The 17,114-nt window shown below is 34.7% G+C and overlaps 2 protein-coding genes across 3 annotated transcripts; one reads left to right on the top strand and one right to left on the bottom strand.

Moving 5' to 3' along the window:
- Positions 1-3,311: 3,311 nt before the first annotated feature.
- Positions 3,312-8,164, top strand: LOC120169069. Its single transcript, XM_039177295.1, has 18 exons — positions 3,312-3,628; positions 3,720-3,907; positions 4,001-4,105; positions 4,198-4,269; positions 4,456-4,603; positions 4,797-4,879; positions 5,259-5,314; positions 5,558-5,694; positions 5,809-5,899; positions 5,985-6,050; positions 6,136-6,358; positions 6,490-6,591; positions 6,726-6,811; positions 6,904-7,026; positions 7,116-7,185; positions 7,270-7,361; positions 7,684-7,788; positions 7,871-8,164. Exons 1-18 carry the CDS (start codon positions 3,327-3,329, stop codon positions 7,982-7,984), a joined length of 2,163 nt encoding a protein of 720 aa, XP_039033226.1. The 5' UTR covers positions 3,312-3,326; the 3' UTR covers positions 7,985-8,164.
- Positions 8,165-9,405: 1,241 nt separating this feature from the next.
- On the bottom strand, positions 9,406-12,892 carry LOC120169087. 2 transcript variants are annotated; one of them, XM_039177309.1, is made up of 12 exons: positions 12,834-12,892; positions 12,456-12,537; positions 12,147-12,239; positions 11,927-12,043; positions 11,590-11,827; positions 11,356-11,513; positions 10,915-11,276; positions 10,716-10,815; positions 10,421-10,480; positions 10,235-10,318; positions 10,018-10,134; positions 9,406-9,856 (listed from the first exon to the last, which is right to left on the bottom strand). In XM_039177309.1, the coding sequence occupies exons 2-12, from the start codon at positions 12,513-12,515 to the stop codon at positions 9,557-9,559; spliced, it is 1,689 nt and encodes a 562-aa protein (XP_039033240.1). In that variant the 5' UTR covers positions 12,516-12,537; positions 12,834-12,892; the 3' UTR covers positions 9,406-9,556. The 2 variants fall into 2 exon arrangements, with proteins under 2 accessions (XP_039033240.1, XP_039033241.1); XM_039177310.1 differs by lacking the exons at positions 12,147-12,239; positions 12,456-12,537; positions 12,834-12,892 and having other exon boundaries at positions 11,927-12,055.
- Between the last annotated feature and the right edge of the window lie 4,222 nt (positions 12,893-17,114).

The raw sequence follows: 17,114 nt of genomic DNA, 5'->3' as shown, positions 1-17,114 counted from the left end.
TATTAAATGATAGAAAAATGATATTCAAAAAAAATTAAGGGCATTTTAGTCCAAAACGCTGGGAATCCAACAATACCTAAGGAAATGGATGTAATGACATTCCCGGTAATATACCCCAAAAAATCCACTATTGGTAATCTTACATTACCGGCAATGAGATTCCCGGGCTAGCCAAACGGGGGAATGTGGATTCCATTCCCATGGGAATCCCACGTTCCCCCATCCAAACACCCCCTAAAAGCATTTGATTCTAAAATTGAATTATTAGTTTATGATTTATTTTTTGTTATTAATTTTATATTTAAATAAAAATATATATCTAAACTAATAACGATTTTGTAATTAAAATATAAAAAGATATTAAATGTATAAATAAATAAGAATTAGATAACTATTTTAATGAATTTTTATAATTGAAATATTATATAATTATAATAGTAATGTTGCACTGGCGTTTGGTTGGATGGAATCCCTTGGAATTGGTGGGAATTGGAATCCAATTCCACCACTTTCCCATGTTTGGTTCAAGTTTTTCAAGGGAATTGGAATCCCTGTTGGAATTCAATTCCATCAAATGAGGGAAAGTGAATTTCATCCAAAAATAGATGGAATTCAATTCCCTTGTTGGAGGGAATTGAAATTTGACTATATTACCCTCATCAATCCTTTAGTAACTTATTCATATATTGAATAAAAATATTTTTTTTATTATTTCGGGTCGGGTCGGGTTTCTAATTCATATATTCGGGTCGGGTCGGGTGAAACTTTATTTTGGTCGGATCAGATCGGGTTTTTTTAAGTGTGATATTAGGGTCGGGTTCGGGTTTAGGGTGAAAAAAACCGGACCGACCCGAAAATATATATAATTCAGGTCGGGTCGGATTAAGTCATTGTTTTTATTAAATAAAAATAATTTTTTATTATTTTGGGTCGGGTCGGGTTGGATTTCTAATTCATATATTCGGGTCGGGTCGGATGAAACTTTATTTTGTTCGGGTCGGGTTTTTTAAGTGTGATATTCAGGTCGAGTCGGTCGGGTTTTTTTAAGTGTGATATTCAGGTCGGGTCGGGTTCGGGTTTAGGGTGAAAAAAATCGGACCGACCCGAAAATATATATAATTCGGGTTGGGTCGGATTAAGTCACTGTTTTTATTAAATAAAAATAATTTTTTATTATTTCTGGTCGGGTCGGGTCAGATTTCTAATTCATATATTCGGGTCAGGTTGGTTGAAACTTTATTTTGTTCGGGTCGGGTCGGGTTTTTTAAGTGTGATATTCGGGTCGAGTCGGGTCGGGTTTTTTTAAGTGTGATATTCGGGTCGGTTCGGGTTTAGTGTGAAAAAAACTGGACCGACTCAAAAATATATATAATTCGGGTCGGGTCGGATTAAGTCACTATTTTTATTAAATAAAAATATTTTATTATTATTTCGGGTTGGGTCAGGTCAGATTTCTAATTTATATATTCGGGTCGGATGAAACTTTATTTTGTTCGGGTCGGGTCAAGTTTTTTAAGTGTGATATTCGGGTCGGGTCGGGTTCGGGTTTATGGTGAAAAAAACCGGACCGACCCGAAAAAAAATATATAATTTTATCTTATATATTTATGAATAATTACAATAATACCCCTCTATATATAATTTTTTTCAATTAATTCAATGTTTTTATTGAATAAAAATAATTTTTTATTATTTTGAGACGTGTCGGGTCGAGTTTCTAATTCATATATTGAATAAAAATAGTTTTTGGTATATTTTTTGGTAACTAATTAACATACTCCGATTGGAATGTAGCGAAATATTACTCTATCTTTTGGTAACTTATTAACATATTTTGATTGCGATGATTTTAACTTATAATGTTTATTAGCATGATTTTTATAATTTATTGAAATGAATAATCAATCAATAAAATGAAAATTTAATATTTTTTAATATATTACTACATGTAAGTTGTAAAATAAACTAAAATAAAGTAAAAAAACAAGAAGGGCAATTCTGTCATTTTATATTACTGAAATCAAATTCATCTGACATGTCTGCGAATCAAACAGAATATGAAATTGGATTCCAATTCGATTTCCTGCCAACCAAACAGAATATGGAATTGGATTCCAATTCCTACATATTCCAATTCCTTCACAGATTCCAATTCCCTCATAAACATTCCAGCGAACCAAACGCCACCTTAGGTAAGTGCTATTGTTCTTTATTGTTTTGTTAATTTGTGGGACAAATTATTGTTCCATGCAATTGAAACATACAATTATTAATTTATTATCAACGGGTTGATCAAGTGACAAACAACTTGATATCATTTAAGTAAGTCTTGAATTCAAGTTGTTGCGTATGCAGAAAACTCATGCTGGGAGACTCACTCACCAAAGCCAGGTGTACACCCAGATCGATCAGAATTAGTTAAGGCAAAACCTTGAAAACCAAGAGGGCAATAATTTTTTTTTATTATAGTGTAAGTGTGTAACTCTATTTGTTTTGAAGTGTTTTGGAAGGTAAGATTTTTGTAAATAGTAGAAATAGAGCTGGACTCTTAAAGGAAAAAACAATAGCAAAGGGAAATTAAATGTTTTAGGGGTGCACCAGCAGTTAATGGATATGAATATGTTTTAAACTTAATTTATAAATTTTTTAGTACAAAAAATGTGTCTTGCATATCAAAGGCACATATTTATACCTTGTGCCTAGATTTCAGAGACCTTTTTGCATCTCGATACGCATTGCACCTTGAAAAACCAAACAAAAAATTATCATCATAATATGTAAGAATTTTTGTCAAAAGATAACATTATATAGATGACAAAGTATAAAATATAAACATACAATTATGATTCATGATTAAGAAACAATAAAAGATATAGTTCTTACGTAATAAGAGATCTCAATACGAAAAATACATGGATGCCATCTAAAAATTTGTTGCAAGTCATACGATGTTTCTATCTTTAAAATCATTTTCAATGTCTTGTACAAAATAAATTGTTTTACCCCTTTTATGCTCGTTTCAAAATCATATTAAAATACTATAAATAATTACAAATTTATAATTAAATTTGGATCATAATATTCATTAAATTAACTAATTCAAAAAATTTTATTCAATTCAACTCGATTGATATGGATCAAACTATACTCTATCACTACCTATATGGCGCATAAAATCTGGAATTCGAGTTGGGACCCAGTCACCTCACCATCAAACTTACCCATAGATTCTAAAGATCCAATGGTCACAATAACTCCTGGATGACTTGAACTCTATCCACCTAAATACACCTGCTTACATGTGATCCATTTGAGTCAAACATCCGATGGCTATTTCCACCCTCACTCGGTTCTCTACTTCCGCCACTTCCCCACTCTCCTCTGCTCTCATTTTTCGCCATTTCAGTGAAAGGGTCATCTTCACCGTTGCTACTAAGAAGAAGAGTCAACACCAGGTTTTCAAAACAATGGCTTTTTCACAAGACAACAAAACTACAGCACCGTACGGCTCCTGGAAATCCCCCATCACCGCCGATGTCGTTTCGGGCTCCTCTAAACGGCTTGGAGGCACCGCTGTTGACCCTCAAGGTCATCTCTTTTGGCTCGAGTCACGCCCATCTGAGTCAGGGTAATTTGAAAGTCTTGAACCGCTTAAACCCCCACTATCCATTTTGATGTTTCTGTATATTCAAAGCTTCAAGTTATGATTTTTAAAACAGGAGGGTGGTCCTTGTAAAAGAAGCATGTAAAGCTGGAGATGAACCGATTGATATTACTCCACCGGAGTTTGCTGTTCGGACGCTGGCTCAAGAGTATGGAGGAGGAGCGTTTAGGATTTCTGGGGATACTGTGTTTTTCTCCAATTATAAAGATCAGAGATTGTACAAGCAAGCAACCAGTTCCAAAGGTTCAGATTGCCGCTTTGTTTTTTACTCTATAAAGTTAATGTTTTTATTTTTTGTTGGCTTTGGTTGATTGATTCCAATGAATGGGGAAGCAGATTCTTGTCCAGTACCAATCACTCCCAATTATGGAGGACCAGATATCAGTTATGCTGATGGGATTTTTGATTCAAGGTTTAATCGTTATATCACTGTAATGGAAGGTTAGACCTTTTTTTATATGCTGTTTATCTCTAGTGTTAATGGGGTTGTCGAATTGTCCCTTTTTGTTGATTCAATCTTATCACCTTGATAGATCGCCGTGTAAGTAGCATAAATTCAACCACAACAATCACAGCAGTACCACTTGGTGACGTGAATATCCCAGGTATAAATATATCTGGAAATAAATTTATCTTGTTTGTAAATTATCGTGTTATTGATTAAGATATGATTTTTCAGGTTTGATTTTTGTTTTTCTTTCCTTACATGTTAAAGTTACTGTAATCAATTATTGTTTGTTGGTTCATATGTTTACAAGCAGTGAATTTTGTGTCCTTTTGTTAACTTCTAGAACCAAAAGTATTAGTGAGTGGCAATGATTTCTATGCGTTCCCTCGACTGGATCCCAAAGGTGAAAGAATGGCTTGGATTGAATGGAGTCACCCCAACATGCCTTGGGATCAATCAGAGCTCTGGGTTGGCTATATTTCTGAGAATGGGTGAGTTGAATTCTTTCATTGGCCACATAGGCATAGCTTTTCTTCGGCATTCTTTTCATTTCCTATAACTCGTTTTCTGTCATTTCTTTTAGTTCCTTCTTTAAATTGGAAGTTTACATGTTTTGAATTGTTGATTCTCTTCTTTTTTGGTACTATAAATATATTGATGTCTATGGATTGGTATTTCATGCAGAGATGTGTACAAACGTGTTTGCGTAGCTGGCTACGATCCTAAAATTGTGGAGTCTCCTACAGAACCAAAATGGTCCCCTACTGGTATTCGATAATAATTTCCTTATTTCGTGGAAGTTCTGAATATGAAATTTAGGATTTCATGATATCATACTTAGGCGGACAATCAAGTTTTAGAGTTCGCATTAATGAAATAATATGTTCTTTAACAAATAAGTCTTTTTTGTTTTTCCCCAACCTTTTCTTTCCTAGTAAGAGCAATGAAATCCTGAAATTTGACATTGATCTTGCAATATCAACATCTAAATACTGACTGGGACATTTGTGCCCGTTTGGGCCAATTAATTCAATGTTTTTCTCGTCCTTTTGATATTTTCTGATCTTATGGGAAATTGATTATTCTTGTATCGGTTGTTTGACAATTTTATCAGTGAAATATTAAAATACTTTCAAATATGTGCAGGAGAACTTTATTTCATTACAGATAGAAAAAATGGATTTTGGAATCTTCATAAATGGGTAAGTTCCTTTTTGTCTATTTAAAACTTCATTTTATAGCCAGCTGTGGCAAACAGCCCATTAACCATGGTTACATGATTCATCTTCTTTAAAAAAATAAATATCTGCAAAGAATTTTGTTGGTTGTTTGTATTAGTTTCTAACTTGCATTGTAGGGCCAATCTCATTAATTACTTTATTATTTGTTTTCGTTCTCTCTTTTCCCCCTCCAAACTAATCACCTCTTATCATATCTTGAAACAGGTTGAATCTAAGAATGAGGTGCTTCCACTTTATCCCTTGAATGCTGAGTTTGCAAGACCACTATGGGTTTTTGGAATGAATTCTTACGAGTTCATCAAGAGTGAGGCTGGAAAAACCTTAATTGCTTGCACCTACAGGTAACTATAAGAAAATTACTGGCCAACACACTTCATTATATGGATAAGGTCTTTGAAAAAAAATAAAAACAGTTTCCGGTTTTGTTGAGTGAATTTGTTGATGTCTGAATGCAGGCATAATGGGAAGTCATATCTTGGAATTTTGGATGATGTTCAGGGTTCATTTTCTCAGCTCGATATTCCTTTCACGGATATAGACAATATTGTACTGTCAAAATACCCAAAAAATTATTTTTGCCTAGGAAATCATAATGGCATCTTTTTAAAGATGTATACGGTTTGTTTTGCAGACTTCATGGAATAATTATCTGTATGTCGAGGGAGCCTCTGCAGTTCAACCTTCATCAGTGGCTAAGGTAAGACTGCCCTCTTCCCTACATTTTAATAATATTTTATAGGTCCTTTGATTACAATCATAACAGTCTTTTGTTGTCTTTGAAGGTGACTCTAGATGGTCATAAACTAAATGTAGTTGATTTCAAGATTGTTTGGTCATCTTCATCAGATTGTTTAAAGTACGAGTCCTACTTCAGCCAGCCAGAGTTAATTGAATTTCCAACCGAGGTTACTGGCCAAAATGCCTATGCATACTATTATCCACCAACAAATCCCCTTTATCAAGCTAGCCAGGAAGAAAAGCCACCATTGCTGTTGAAAAGTCATGGTATGGTACTCTCTTATCTTGAAAACTTGTTAAAGGCCCCTTCACTTAATGAGTGTTGTCTCCAGCGGATTAGCAAATTCTTTTCTGTATTTGATTGCATTATGATATGTATCTTATGTAACATGTGGCAGGAGGGCCTACTGCTGAAACTCGTGGAACTTTGAATCTCAGTATTCAGTACTGGACTAGTCGAGGTTGGGCATTTGTGGATGTTAATTATGGTGGAAGCACTGGTATGTTCTCCTTGCCTTAGCAAAATATGCAGAAACATCCTTGACTGCATCATTAACATCTTTGAACAAATTATGTCTGTTTATATAAGATTTAATGTGGTGCCATGCTTGAATTACATGACACAATTTTGTAGGTTACGGAAGAGAATTTCGTGAACGACTTTTGGGGCGCTGGGGAATTGTTGATGTTGATGACTGTTGCAGTTGTGCTAGATTTTTGGTACTTCGTTTAATTGTTTCCAAGTTTCTAAGGGATGGATATATGCTTATATATAAACACTGCTCAGTCATGATAACATATTTTTTCTCTAGTTGGAGAACGGGAAAGCAGATAAGGAACGACTCTGTATAACAGGAGGCTCTGCTGGTGGGTACACGACTTTAGCGGCCCTTGCTTTTAGAGATACATTCAGGGCTGGAGCATCCCTCTATGGGGTAATTGATATCATCATTATTTTCAATTTAACTGTGGCATATTTCGTTACCTTTTGCTTGATTTGCTTTATATGTTATATAATTTTCAGGTAGCTGACCTGAGTTTGTTGAGGGCTGAAACACATAAATTTGAATCCCGTTATCTTGATAAACTCATTGGTAAGTAGAAAAGGATAACCAATGCCTGAGTTTGATTTTAAATTTTATTCATCGAGTTGCTTATCATATCCCTTACCATTTCAGGAGATGAGAAGGCTTACTTTGATCGATCACCAATAAATTTTGTCGATAAGTTTTCTTGCCCCATCATTCTCTTTCAGGGACTGGAAGATAAGGTACATAAAATTTTCTTCTTCAACTTCTTTTCTTGGTACACGATAATGAAGATCAAAGGGTTATTGGTTAAGACTTGAGTGACATTTCTGAAGATTTGCAGATTGTGGCATATTCAAGGTTTTTTTTGTTAGTATTATAAAGTATAATATTTTTTTATTACTTAGAATTTGAGTTCAAATTAAGTGGTACACTAAGTGATAGCTGAGATGAGAATCTTGCTTGTAATATGTGACCTTGGTTGCGGTAAAATTTGTATTCAACAATTGATATAGCACAATTCAAGCGGACTTCAGTATCTTGAATAACCTTTACATGTCACAGGTTGTACCCCCGGATCAAGCTCGTAAAATCTATAAGGCATTGAAAGAAAAGGGTTTGCCTGTTGCTCTTGTGGAGTATGAGGGAGAACAGCATGGTTTCCGCAAGGTATATTTATCCCACCCTGAATGTCTTCGAATTTTGGTCATACCAAAATATGCTCAATCCCACTGATACTGTGCTTGAACAGGCTGAGAACATCAAATTCACACTAGAACAACAGATGGTGTTTTTTGCGCGGTTGATTGGACGCTTTGATGTTGCTGATCCCATTACGCCAATCAAAATAGATAACTTTGACTGAGCACTAAGAGAAGATTTTGGTGGTTCATGGAGTTCAGTTGGGCATGAATTTCTGATAATATTAATAGTCTTTATTTTTCAGGAAGCTTGATTGCCAAAGCCTGCACTTAGAGCATGTAAAAAAACCTTTTCATCTATGTAAGACTGAACAGTAACCTGATAATCTTCACCGTTCTATGAATTATATTTTCTAATCAGATGATTTACATAAAGTCATACTCTATTTGGGCCTATATTAGGTATTTTACGTATGTATTCGTTTCCAGATCGACCTATATTAGGGCCACTGCCCTGGTCCTCATGGCAATGGCTTTAAGTCCGTTTTCATTATCATCACAGCAGAGCAGAGGGTAGCATGGCAAATGAATGAAGAATTAAATGTAGTAGAAGCACCATGAGTACTAAAGGCCTCACTGCTCTAACTATTGCCACCTTACAAATGCTATAATTAACTGATGCATATAGGCTTCATATTAGCTGATGCATGTGTAGTCCACATATGGGAGGGGCAGAAATTAGGACCACTTTGTTTTGAGCCCAAGACGAAATTTCGATCCCATCATCCCTTCTTTTCAGGGTTTCTTAACAGAAGGACGCTTATAATTAAAGTCCCCGGCTAGTTTTGTCATATTCCCACTAAAATATCTATGCAAGCAACAAGTATGACCCTTGCAAACACGGATTGTTTAACTGTCATTAGTTCTCTAGAAAAAAAGGGGGTTTGAAGGTTTCATTCGCATACTTTGAATCTTTAATGTGTTTATTGTGGATGAGGTCGAACCAAATTAGATTGTAGGAATTATAACTTAAGTTGGTATCTTCTCCTTCGCCAAAAATAGTTGTTTGCCAAAACTTGTTGTCCAAACATGTCACAATAGTTCAGCAGGGACTAGCATAGAAAAGGGTCTTTAGCATGTCTTGGATTAGGGACTAACATAAAATTTCATGTTAGGGGTTCAACTTGTAAAATTTTAGGAGGGGTTCAACTAGTAAAATTTTAGGGGACGAAAAAGATTATCAATAGAAAATACAAAGAAAATATCTAAAGTATATGAGAATTTGAAGTTTTCGAGAACGACTTTCCCCACCCCATCTGTCTACCCCTGCTCGGATTGATCTAAACATGGAAGAAATAAAAATGGCCCTGCTTCTTATGGACCAGCTTGTGTATATCTGCATCTGGTATCAGTCGCTTTCCTTGAATGCCAGGCTTCATAATGGTTGTTGGAACTCCGGTTTAGTTTCTCCTTTAAAAGGGGACTAATCTAAACTTACACGGTATTTCTCTTGAATGAAACTTCACATTCTCAATTATCATTGTCAAGTAGTCCATGGTTCCCCTCTGTTCAATGAATATAACTTAAAGTAAGCATCCTATGATATTAGTTTGAGGCATCGATCCAAAACCGGAAAAAGACTGGCTTTTGTTATTGTTCTTCTCCAAACTTTTATTAATTACATGTGGAAATACACAACCACTTACAATTATTCTATGATTGGTATTTGATCTAAGACTCCAAACATCCTTGGAACTATGTAAGCAAAATTCTAAGTGAATGCCAAAGTGATTTATTTATGTACATAAAAGGTACCTAAAGCTGAACTCATACGGTATAATTTGAACAAACTGTAAGAGAGACTCACTTTGGGCTCTTTCAAGATACTTAAGTGCTTCTTTTCCTAGCTCACTAGGTAATTGAAGGCAAATCCAATCGAGCAAGGAATCCAAGTCCTTGGCAAAGTCAAGCACGTACCAATCCAACAGCTTTGGGATTGCAAACTTTGTTGATGAGATCCCAACTGCAGCCTGCAAGTACTCTCTCTTTGCCACTTCCAATTCGTTCTCGACTCGAGAAGCGGTATATACTCGAACCTTTGGTCAACAAGAAAGAAGAAGAAAATAACGGAAATGGCATTAAAACTGTGAAAATGATACATGGAGGCAATGGCACATGGGTGACAATGACTAATCAATGATACATAGACCACTCTGAGTAGATGATGACTAACTCTGATACAAAGTTAAAAACTTACAGCAGGAGAGGACCAGCTTCCACATGCAAGGGCAAATGTCACCAATGGTTCAGATAATTCCAACCCAAACATGCTCCTGGCACTCATTTCATCATTCTTGGCACCCTTTGAAAAAGTCTGACCAAGATTCAAGATGTATGACAGACTTCATTATCAAACTTGAAAAAGAAAAGAACAGAAAAGTCTGCAAAACAAAGTAAAATGAGGTACCACTTACAAACTTTGAGTGATAGGGCAATCTGAGAATGAAATGTTCTATAGTTATTGCATTCAACTGGTGTCCCCCAACATTTATGGTTGCCTGTTGTTAAATGGAACAGACAATTGAATTGCCGTTAGGCCAATGTGGTGGACTAATGTGCAACAATGTTATAACATCATCATGTTTCTGGGACATCCTTACCTTTCTCATCATTTGCACAACCATCTCTGGACTCTCTGGTACCCCTTGTTCTAAGAATGTCTGAATCGATATCAAGTGTTAAAACTGATTCAATCTACTTGAAGTAAACCAAGTATAATAGAAGAAACTAAATGCATTGGAATATGAAGTACCATCATAAAGACAATGTGGGGTATGGAAGCCATGGTTTAAACTAGTCTGGATCTTTATATACAATTTAAGCCATAGGTTCGAATATGTAATACAAGCCTAATTCTTTTTGGTTTTTATGTTGACGAATCGATCCTCCACTTACATTCATCATGCAGGAATTGTAGATATTGATCCAAAATGCAAGTTGCTCTTGATGGTTAAGGTTCTGCAAGTTCAAGGAGGCAAGTCTTGCAAGGAGGAGTCTGAGAAACGCAGCACCAAAAAAAAAAACCATTACGATTCTTTGGATTTTTGATAAGCTATAGAAAATACATCAAATGAGCAAGGAAAAGATGATTTACTTCAATCTGTGCAACAAGAATAAAGAACTCGAAGTTCGGTTTAGATTGATCGAGTCATCACCAATTGAAACTAAATGCTTGTATGGGCCAATATCTCTCCTTCCAGAATTTGAACAAATACCATAAGGATCCCGAAATCCGGTTTCTTCACTGCTTTCTTCTGGCCCAATCAATGATAATGAAGGGAAAGTTTCTGCTGTAGAATTTCTCTTTACTGAGCTCATTCTTAAGAAAATGCCTGACAAACATTTTACAAGTTCCTCCGAGACCTTGTTTGGTCCATCGACTCTCAACATTCTATCGACGGGGATGCTTATATTTCTTGCTTCTGCATTGCCTTGGTCTCTCACTCTGCATTCTATCTAAAAATGTAAAACATGTCATACACACTTAGCTGCAAAAAAGTCTTTCTACAACTCATGAAATGAAACTGGTTCATGCCTGCGATCTTGGAGGATCTAAGCGTTTCTCTGCTGGCTTCGCATCGATCAAAGGTCTCGTCAAAGGAGTTCCAACAGATTGGCTTCTATGTACTAAGGGTCCTTTACAGCTCTTTGAGGAATTAGTACAAGACTGATTCTCTCTTTCCATTTTATCATCTGAAACAACAATGAATAATAAAGTTTAATGGAATTGACATGGCTCATGAGACATTAGGAAAACCATAAAACTCACCCGAGAAAGATTGCAGATGACTCGCCATCGATGTATTTTGATTTAAAGTTTTCGGTTGCTGATGTTTAGGATTATCCAGGCAAGCCTCACTCGAATCAGCTGGATTCTCCATGTTTCTTTTTGAAGATGATGTATAGACAGCTTCTTGATACAAGTCTTGTCTGAAGTGTACAACTTGTTGTTCGAGCCGGACGATCTCCTCTTCGAGTACCGCCACTTCGGCCAAAAGCTCCAATGTCTACAAAAAAAAACCCAGCATTAGAATGAGCAACTTCCTCATCTTATTCCTTCAAGTATCTCAAGTTTTTGAAGGAAGGAACACTGGTGAATTACTAACCGGAGGAGGGAGATAGGGAGGAAGACGAGGTAAAGCTCCCAAAGGTCTATTAAAAGCTCTCTCCAAAGCTCTATGGATGTTCTCTTCTTGTCTAAGCATCTTCTTCAGTTTATCAACCTGACAAAACATTGAAGCTTTCAAATTTCATTACAATCAACAAAAAGAGATAAGAAAATGAAATCCGAAACTTGTAACTCTGTCTTGGTAAAGAAATCTATACATCTTTTTGAAGGGACATTTTTCTCTCATTGGTCGAGGCTCGTCGGTTTTTCATTGCCTTTGTGGCAACTGCCGGTTGCATTTCTGCCTTCTCCTTCAAAGAGAAAAAGACACAATCTGGAATCAGCCTGATTAAGCCTAGAAAGTTGACATTTTTTCCTGGAAAATCCACCTGTGGTTGCGATGAAAGATGCCTACTTTAAAAAATCTTTAACTCTTTGAAGTGGTTTGTTGAATTAATAATCAGTTACTAAATAGATCCCAGTTTAGCCATTGATTAAAATGCTTGATAACTATGATTAGTGATTACTTTTTCATGTTTCAATGGAACTTTCCTAGACAGCAGAGGCACCCTGGCTCTGTTATTCATCTTTTCGACACCACTACCTTATCTGCAACAACAAAAACCAAATTCAGTAGAATTCAACAGAAAGATCATTCAAAGTTTAAGCAACAAGAAGCTGGAAAATTCAGAACTTCACCCAAAATAAAACAGAGGACTGATCAGATTCAGACCCCAAGCAAGTAAAAGACAATTCTAAGAAGAACAAAGGAAGTAGTAGGATATATGTTATTGTTATGTATTTAAAGCAGCAAAGACAGAGATCTGGAGGTTTGCAGAAGGAAAAAGCATGGGCATCTTAGGAAGAAGATGGAGCCGTACATGAACTCCACGAACAAACACTACCTTGCTTGAGTCATCATGAATCAACGTGGCTCTCCCCTTTTTCCTTCCACTTTACCAACTACTAAATACTAAAGATTAATACATTCTCTTGGTTAATGTTTTCTTTTAGAGTAAACTACACCAATAGTCACTACTGTTTAAGTTTTTGTTTTTCCTACCGAAGTTTCAAAAGTAATAAATTGGTCACTAACATTATCGATTTGTAACAAAATGACGACTCCATCGATATCTCTGTTAAATTGATGATGTGACAACGTTAATAAAAAGAATTTTAGTTGTACCCTTAGACTACTGATAAAACATCAAATAGATCCTTGAACAATGATTTTATATCAAATTTACCCACAAAAATTTCTAATTTGAAAAAAGAAAAGGTTCAAACGATTGTCAGTTGGGGATTAGCCAATTTATAAACTTCGAAAAATGATATGAGACCGACGATGCTACTTTAAACGTTAATATTATTAACAAATGACCAAAAAATGATGGGTTAGCTTTTACTTAGATCTTTGATTTTGGCCTGCTAATAATAACGATCATGGGAGGCATTTATAATTTTTTCTAATGTTTGTATAGCTATAGCTTTGTTTGCTCCATGCATGAGTTATGCTTCAATAGGAGGCAATGAACCAAAGAGTAATAAAAATCATACAAATGTTCTCTTTCTGTATTCTGAAGGTTGTTGCTGTCAAGAAAATGGAGGTGCCACCATCTAAAAATAGGAGAAATGTATTCTGAAGGATAACATGAATTTCTTGTTGAAGTTTATATCTTGACCATACTTGATCATCCGAACTAGAAAGCAAGGGATCAAAACCTTGTAGCAAAAGTTTCAACTGACACCAAAATAACACATTTTTATCTGGTTTCCATTGTTTTACTGATTTCGTGTTACCCAACTTCATTTTATTTTTAGATATCTTTCTCAAAAGCTTCGACTGACACAGAAACAACCTATTTATCCCTTCACCATTTATCCACCTGAAAAATAATTAAAATATCATTGTAATGTAGAAAAGTATTCTTTGAATATGACTACCTCTCAGATCTCTAGTTTGCATGTGTTTATACTCAGATGTAAAACACGCACGTTTTATTTACAACTGAGAATTTTCCCTCTCTTTAGTTCTTGGGGCCATAATTTTACCATGCTTAAAAATCACAATTGATTCTAATATGTTGATTCACAATAGATTTGCTTTATGAGTTTCTTTAATTTCAGAAAAACTGAGGCATTTTGTTGCGGATAGGTAGACACAAGGGAACCAAATACTATTGAACGTTTAAAATCTTGACATTGCTTTGATCGTTCTTTATTTGTGTATTATTGTTTGTGTGAAGCCGCATTTGGAGTAGTTTTATATGTAATATCCATTTCGATTCTAGGTGTAACAATCATAACTATGGCGAACTCAATTGCCCGTGAAGAGCATTCATAAACCTGCTTCACTTTTGCACATAATTCTTGGTGCTAGCTATATGTTATTGTTTTTGTCCAATAAGGATGGACACATAGTCTTTTCTATTTTCAAATTAAAAAGGTTTGGGGTAAATTTGATATAAAATCATTGTTCAATGACTTATTTGATGTTTTAACAGTAGTTTAAGGGTAAAACTAAGTATTAACCTTTTTATTAATGTTGTCACGCCATCAATTTGACAGAGATAACGATGGAGTGATAATTTTGTTATAGATCGATAACGTTAATGATCAGCTTGTTACTTTTGAAACTTCAGTAGTGAAAACGAAAACTTAAACATTAGTGACCATGGGTGTAGTTTACTCTTTCTTTCACCACAAGCCTCCACTTGTTTCTTTTTACAGATTCCACAAACTGCATGATTTTCTTCTTGTTTAAACCCATGGATCTATTGGGAAATGAATATTATGATGGGTTATTGGTTACATGTTGGCTTTTGGGTTAATAAATTGGAATGTAATTATGCGACGGGTCATGTTTTGGTGGGGAAAAGCTGCACACTTCACATGTTTGCCAACTGAACACTTTTTTAATGGAAAATAATTTATTAATGTAACATAAATGATTAGAATTATTCCCTAATAAAATTATAAAAACATGATGAGATGTGACAAACATGAGGTACGAGAAAAGGAAAGTGTCTCTTTGAATTTCGAATATAATAATCTATTTTAATTTAATTTATTTTAATTATTCCCAAACATTACTTTTTTTTTTCATTATAAAACAAAGACATTAGGACCTGCCAAATTCCCAATACATAATGACCTTTAGGGACCTTCATGTGCCAAAATTTTTTAGTATAGTAGAAGAAGTACAATTAGTGACCAATGGAGTTTACAACTTACTGTTAATAATGTAAAAAAAAAAACTTTTTGGGTGGTGGATAGTTGAAAATAAAAGCATGGATAATTTTTGAGAGACAAGGGGAATCATTAATGGGTAATCAAACAGTGTGACTTTTGTGTTTTCCATTGGATTGCTAGGGTTTTGTTTTGGGCGACTTATAGAAATGGCTTGAGGACGACGATACCCCATGCACCGACACACCTGCCTGTATACAACTCATATAATATTTGGCTCTAAAGCGTTTCTCAAGTGTGTCCACCTTTGTTTTTGTATACTTGACATGCACGACAGCGTTGGTGAAAGAGGTACAATGATTTAGAGGCACGACGCAATAAGATTCTTTTCCGCGATCATAAGATAATATTTGTGCATAATTTTTTTAATCTATTGACAACACGTATACACCCTGCAAATGTAGCTGCTCGAATCCATGATTTTTAGGGAGAATAACCTTTCCTTTTATCACATAGATCACTTGATAAAAAAAGTTATATATTTTATGTTATTTTGATTCTTTGTTTTTAAAAAAGTATCGATATTTGATATTTGTATTTAGTAGTTAAATATAAGAATATGGGTTTTTTTAAATATGATAGAATACATATAATCCTTACTATTTGTAATTAGAGATGGTAATTTTATTCAGACTTGACGGATTTCAATTTGACTGGATCCGATCAGATCGATTTTTAATTTTGAAATTTAAGTTCAAGTCGAGTCATGTTTTTAAAAGGTGTGGTCGGGTTAGGGTGAAGAAAACCCGATTCGACTCGAACTGACATAATATTATAATTATTCTTTATATATTTAGAGATAATTATAATAATACTCCTTTTTATTTTTCAATTAAATCCTTATTTTTTTTAATAAAAATAAATTATATATATTTAGATCAAGTTAGGCATGTGTTTTAACCTAAAATATTAGATTGAGTGAGACTCTTTTAAATCTAAGTCGAGTTAGATGTAGGTGGAGAACTTTAATTTTCATATCGGATTCAGGTGTGTTAAATATTCGACCCGTCCCGTTACTATCCCAATGTGTAGTTAGTGTGAATGAGAATGCATCATAATCTGCAATGTGTCGATGGGTTGAAGACATCAAGGCTAAAAAGTCATATGTGTCGATGGTTAGGGGTGCTTATCGAGCGGGTCGATCGTGAGTTAGACAGTACTCGTGCTCGTTAAAAAAATTTGTTGCTCGACTCGTGCTTGTTAAGCTCGTTTCTCGTTAAATCCGTTGCTTAGCTCGTTGCTCGTTGCTCGTTAAGCTCACTAAAAATTTTATCTTATTTTTTTAACTATAGTTAAAATATACTAATACTATAAATTAATAGAATAGTTATTAATCCTGATTTTATTATTTATTAGTAAATTAGTAATTTTTGAATGAAATAAAATTTTAAAATAATTATTAAAAAGTTATAAAAAAATTAACGAGCTGCTCGCGAACTTATCGAGTCGAGTTGGACTTTGCTCAACTAAACTCGTTATGGTCTCGAGTCGAGCTAGAGTTCGATTCGAGTCAACCCGAATTAAAATTTTATCGAATTTTGATAGAATCGAATTTAAAATGCTCATGAGATACTCAACTTATTAAGCACCCCTAGCAGTGTTCCTACTACCTATGGAACCTACAGATTGGTCCATCCATGGGAGTGAGGTCCAAAATGGACAAAAAATGGATAGACAATGACAATGTCAGTCAAGTGATAAAAGGTGCATCTTCAAATAAGTGACATGAACCAAAAGCCAATTTGGTATCATTATATTTTTTTTTATTAATGTGAGGTAAACACAAGATAATATATGTTTAAAGATAATTCTTAATTATTTAACATTGAACGCTCACACCCCTAATAATCATGATGTTCGAATTCGAGACTTCAAAGAATAACAACAATTTCTTTATCACTGATGTCGCTTGGTTCATGCAATTCATTTTATTATTA

The sequence above is a fragment of the Hibiscus syriacus genome, unplaced genomic scaffold, assembly GCF_006381635.1.
Source record: "Hibiscus syriacus cultivar Baekdansim isolate YM2019G1 unplaced genomic scaffold, ASM638163v2 tig00111745_pilon, whole genome shotgun sequence".
NCBI classification, from domain to species: domain Eukaryota; kingdom Viridiplantae; phylum Streptophyta; class Magnoliopsida; order Malvales; family Malvaceae; genus Hibiscus; species Hibiscus syriacus.
Note: the sequence above shows the minus strand (reverse complement) of the source record. Positions and strands in the feature narration are given on the sequence as shown.

Excerpts from the sequence above, each read along its gene's own strand:
- LOC120169069 (XM_039177295.1), top strand. The coding sequence starts at position 3,327 with ATGGCTATTTCCACCCTCACTCGGTTCTCTACTTCCGCCACTTCCCCA. Across the intron at positions 4,880-5,258 it reads ACCAAAATGGTCCCCTACTG|GAGAACTTTATTTCATTACA; the intron begins GTATTCGATAAT and ends AAATATGTGCAG. Across the intron at positions 5,900-5,984 it reads TCACGGATATAGACAATATT|ACTTCATGGAATAATTATCT; the intron begins GTACTGTCAAAA and ends TTTGTTTTGCAG.
- LOC120169087 (XM_039177309.1), bottom strand. The coding sequence starts at position 12,515 with ATGAATAACAGAGCCAGGGTGCCTCTGCTGTCTAGGAAAGTTCCATTG. Across the intron at positions 11,514-11,589 it reads TCATCTGCAATCTTTCTCGG|ATGATAAAATGGAAAGAGAG; the intron begins GTGAGTTTTATG and ends TTGTTGTTTCAG. Across the intron at positions 10,319-10,420 it reads TTGTGCAAATGATGAGAAAG|GCAACCATAAATGTTGGGGG; the intron begins GTAAGGATGTCC and ends ATTTAACAACAG.